Source organism: Myotis brandtii, unplaced genomic scaffold (assembly GCF_000412655.1).
Source record: "Myotis brandtii unplaced genomic scaffold, ASM41265v1 scaffold165, whole genome shotgun sequence".
NCBI classification, from domain to species: Eukaryota; Metazoa; Chordata; class Mammalia; order Chiroptera; family Vespertilionidae; genus Myotis; species Myotis brandtii.
In genome coordinates, this window is record NW_005356042.1 from 1777806 (window position 1) to 1783069 (window position 5264).

The window sequence follows — 5264 nt, forward strand, 5'->3', positions numbered from 1 at the left end:
GCAGGCCAAGGCATTATCCACTGAGCCAAACTGGCTAGGGCAGGATATGACATTTCTTAGCCCTCCAGCAGTGGACCTTTGTTTTTTTCGCCAGGAGTGTGGTGAAAAACCCTAGATCACCTTTTTGGATTCTTATTACCCAAGTTACTAAGAATATTACCAGTGGCATACAGGGAGCTTAACCAATGAGTGGTCAAAAAAGGTGTTTCTGCCCTAACCGGTTTGGTTCAGTGAATAGAGCGTCGGCCTGCGGACTGAAGGGTCCCAGGTTCAATTCCGGTCAAGGGCATGTACCTTGGTTGCAGGCACATCCCCAGTCGGGGGCGTGCAGGAGGCAGCTGAATTGAATTGATTTTTGCATAAAAATAGAAACCTTTGCCAATTTTCATTCTTTTTTTCTCTTTCTTTTATTATTATTATTATTTTATTTTGTTGCCATTTGTTTTTTCTATTTTTTGTTCTTATGATGAACATGCATATAGCTAAATCTTTTTTATTGATTTTTGCATAAAAATAGAAACCTTTGCCAATTTTCATTCTTTTTTTCTCTTTCTTTTATTATTATTATTATTTTATTTTGTTGCCATTTGTTTTTTCTATTTTTTGTTCTTATGATGAACATGCATATAGCTAAATCTTTTTTTCCCCATTGATTTTTTATTTGTTTTGTTAATCCTCACCTGAGGGCATTTTTCCATTGATTTTTAGAGAGACTGGAAAGGAGGGGGAGAGACAGAGAGAGAAACATCAAAATGAGAGAGACACATTGGTTGGTTGCCTCCCGAATGCACCCCAACTGGAGCTCGAGCCTGCATCCAAGGTACATGCCCTTAACTGGAATCGAACCCAAGACCCTTTAGTCTGCAGGCCAACGCTCTGCCCCACCCTGGCAGCTAAACAGAACAGAGGCCCCCCAAAGATGCTGGACCTACTCCTATCTATAGATACTCAGTGAATGGGAGCCACTTCCTTGGCTTCTCTCCTGCCTCCCTCTTCCTCCCCTGGGCCTTGGGTTTTCTTTGTGAATGTGTCTCTGTGAGTATGTAAAGTGTAAAATACTTGCCCACCAAATTCAAGGTTATAAATGCAGGAAATAACAACCGAAAAAGTCCTAATCCTACTCCTCAGGGCCCTTGCTGGCCTTTGTCTCTCTAGATCTAGGTTCTTACACAGCAATATGCAGTTTTACATTTACATGCGTTTACACTATACTTTCTGCCTTAACAATAGCTAACCCTACCTTTGTTTCCTGCCTAATAACCTCTCATTACTAGCTCCCTCCTTGTTTCCCAATAATTTTTCTCTTTAGCTGAACAAGGTCTTTAGGATGATGGCTTGCACCATTTCTGAGAGTTAGTCAGTTTTCCTGGGTCTCTCCCTTATATACAAGAGGTATAACATGTTATTAAAACTTGTTTTTCTTCTGTTAATCTTTTATTACATTGGGGATGTCTCAGACAAGTATCTAGAAGGGAAAATTATTTGTCTTCTCCAACAAAATCCAGCATGCCTGAAGCCTCACTGACCAGCTGGGTGTGTCTTAGACAAGTATCTAGAAGGGGAAATTGTCTTCCCCAACAAAATCCAGCATGCCTGAAGCCTCACTGACCAGCACCTTCAGTTTGTACACAGCCAGCCACTTTCCCTCAGGTGCCTCAAGGTAGGGAGCAGCCCTAGGGTCAAGCCTTAGGCTGACCTGTGGCAGGGCCACAAACAAGTCCCAGCCTGGAGGGCAGAGCTCTCTCCTAGCATTAAGCCTGGCCTTGTAGCCCTCCCTAATTCCTTCCTAAGTAGCTAATGGGCTGTGGGAGGTGCAGCAAGTGTTGCCAAAAAAAGAACATTTGTATACACGTTAATCTACCCTTGTTTTAATGAGGATGTAAAATAAAGCATCGGCTTGCAGGCTGGTTCTTTCTGTGTCCTCATCCAGGCATGGGAGATCCGAGGAGCCCCAGCTGTATTCTCTTAGTCTGTCTTTAATCCTTCACCGCCCCATCCTCAGACAGCACACCCCAGGGGGAAGGATCAGATGGGGTTCTAACCAGACATGCACTGTCCAGGAAAACCCCATCTTATGATACTCTGGGCCTAATGTGTTATTTACCAGAGTTGCAAATCAAATTGTTCATATCCAGTTTCCTCATCTGTGCAAAGAGCAGGTCTGTACAAACGGGTGGAGTGTTTTCATAGTGCTGTCAAGGGGTAGCAGAATGGAAGGGGTCAATAACAAAAAGTGAATGGAAAGCGAACTTGGAAAGTGGATGGCTGGATGGAAGGACAATGTCCAGAATTCAGTAAGGGCCCCTTCCTATGATGCTGCACAGGCAGAAGGTAGTGTCAAGAGACATCAAAACCTTCAGAAAATTTTTATGAGTTTACTTGAGCCAAACTGATGATAGGAAGCATTATCAACAGATTGAAAAAATGCTCTAGAGGTTGTAGTTTTATTTTATATCAGAATAAAAGGAGGAGACATAAGGAGGGTTACATGAAATCCACTGGTGGTAAATTAAGTCAAGATAAAAGCAAACTGAGAAATTTCTGGGGTTGGATAAGAAGGCAAAATAAAGAAACCTATTTCCTTTACATTGGTGGGTACAGGAGAGTAAATAACTAACATTTACAGCACAGTGATGGGATGCGGGGAACAAGATAATGAAGGTTCTGTGGTCTGGAGCTCTGGTACAGCAGTTGTGCCTTGAGGGGTCTGGAAAAGATAACTCCTATTTCAAAGGCATGTTACCTTAGATGTGAAAAGACATAGACAGACTTACTTAAGGTAAAAAAAAGGACCTTTGTCAAGGAAGCTATAAGCCTAAAACATGACTACCCACCATGACTGACTGTTAGGAATTTTTATGTTCAGAACACCCTATATCAGTGATGGCGAACCTTTTGAGCTCGGTGTGTCAGCATTTTGAAAAACCCTAACTTAACTCTGGTGCCGTGTCACATATAGAAATTTTTTGATATTTGCAACCATAGTAAAACACAGACTTATATTTTTGATATTTATTTTATATATTTAAATGCCATTTAACAAAGAAAAGTCAACCAAAAAAATGAGTTCGCGTGTCACCTCTGACACGCGTGTCATAGGTTCGCCATCACTGCCATATATGGTTACTTTCAGTCCCTGAGTTTGTACAGCCCACAATGCAAGCCTCCCCCGAGCTTGTCGGATTTGGTATGTGGCCCCTTTTTCGTCCACAGTAGAAATGGGTGAGGGCAGGGAGCCTGAGGTGGGGAACATGGGGCAATATAAACAGCTAGTGTCACAGTGTGGGAGCCTGAAGCAGCTGATCTGTCAGCATCCAGGGAGTGCAAGAGTCCAGAGAGGGGCAGAGGCAGCAGGGGTAATTAGAGGCTGATGGCTGCTCCTGGCTCTTCAGCTGCTCACCCGCCCAGAATGCCCACCAGCCTGCTGTGCAGGGAACAGCTGCCCTCTGGGTTACAGAGGAGCCTCATTCCAAGCTTACCCTGTGGAGAAAGGCCACTGATCCTGGTAGACCAGCCCACAGCCAGGAGGTTCTAAATCTCGCTTCAGTCCCAGCACGGTGCCAAAAAGCGAGACAACACTTAACAAGAGTGAATAGCTTGTAAGTCAAAATGAAGTAAAAACACAAATTTGGACATTAAAATTTATTTGAATTTATATTAAAAATGGAAATATTCTACTTAAATAATAATTCATCTGGGTCTTCTTGTACAATACAAACTTCTTCCATGGGAGTCTGCTGATTTTGAGGCCAGCAACTCTTCTCACATGTGTAAATTAGAACTGTTCCAAATTCCACAGAAAGACCTGAAAAATATAACAAAGTCAGGATCCCAGCAAAGAGCAACTGTTATGAGATACACTCAATATTTGAGTTTGCTTAGTGGATAGAGTCCACTCTGGAGCAAGACTTCAGGTTCGTATTCCAGCTCTACCACTTTTAGCAAGTGACTTCACCTCTGTGTAATAATGATTAGGTTCATCACAATGTTGTGAGGGGGATTAAATAAACTAGTTCAGCCCTAACCAGTTTGGCTCAGTGGATAGAGCATCGGCCTGCGGACTCAAGGGTCTCAGGTTCGATTCCGGTCAAGGGCATGTACCTTGGTTGCGGGCACATCCCCAGTAGGGGGTGTGCAGGAGGCAGCTGATCAATGTTTCTAACTCTCTATCCCTCTCCCTTCCTCTCTGTAAAAAAATCAATAAAAATAAAATAAAAAATAAATAAACTAGTCCATGTAAGATACTTATAACAGATCGTGGCACATGTTATGTGTTTACCATCAAACAAAGAGATTAAGTAATTAGATGATGATAGAAGGAAAGGAGAAAGATGGCTCAATATCAGGATAACTGATACAAGGAGTGATTTCAACTTACAAGCTGAAAAAATAATTACGTAAAGCAAAAACAGTGTTCACTAACTTTCACTCACAATACAGTCACACTCTTTCCTACATTAAGTGACCACTGATGACAAAAAGCAGATTTAACAGGGAAATCTAATTTAAAAATAAACAAAAATCGAAACAACTCTTCATTACAGCTGTCTAGACCATCTGACATTTAAAAATACATCACTACAACAGAACACACTACCACCAAGAAAGGACTCAGGCAAAAAATAGAAAATAAATCCTAAGAGTTATAGAAATTTATCAGTGGATGGAGCCATGAAGAATGGTACCAAGGAAACATGAGCAACACAACTCCTGCTAATATCAGAAAAGGAAGACAGGACAACAGGATGAGGTGGATAACTGGTTTGAAGCAGCCCAGGGGAAAAAATGTAGACAGGTTTAATGGAAAGAAAATGATTAAAGCCTGACAACAGAAGACCAAAATAGAGCTGATTTGGGGGAAATAACCTCGTGTACTTGAAATAATTTCTAACAAGCATGTGCAAAAGCATTTGCAGAGGACAGGAGAAGGCTGGAGCCTCAGAACTATTAACCACCGGATTAGGAAAAAAGGTAGTACACGAAATAAAATACCACCTGGCCGGTGTGGCTTATGGTTGAACTTTTACCTCTGAATCAGGAGGTCACGGTTTGATTCCCGGTCAGGGCATATGCCCTGGTTGTGGGCTCGATCCCCAGTGTGGGGCATGCAGAAGGCAGCTGATCAATGATTCTCTCTCATCAGTGATGTTTCTGTCTCTTTCTCGCTTTCCCTTCCACTCTGAAATCAATAAATATATAAAGAAAAAAAGAAATAAAATACCGAGTACCTGAGTAGTGATACTGAGTACCTGAGTAGTGTACAT

General features: G+C 42.0%; 1 protein-coding gene across 2 annotated transcripts in view; it reads right to left on the minus strand.

Moving 5' to 3' along the window:
- Positions 1–3627: 3627 nt before the first annotated feature.
- Positions 3628–5264, minus strand: part of PDCD2L (programmed cell death 2-like) — a 21638-nt gene continuing 20001 nt past the window's right edge. For both annotated transcript variants that reach the window (XM_014536614.1, XM_014536613.1), the window contains exon 5: positions 3628–3805. In XM_014536614.1, the coding sequence (XP_014392100.1) occupies positions 3675–3805 (131 nt within the window). In that variant the 3' untranslated portion in view covers positions 3628–3674. The remainder of the gene's footprint in view (positions 3806–5264) is intronic.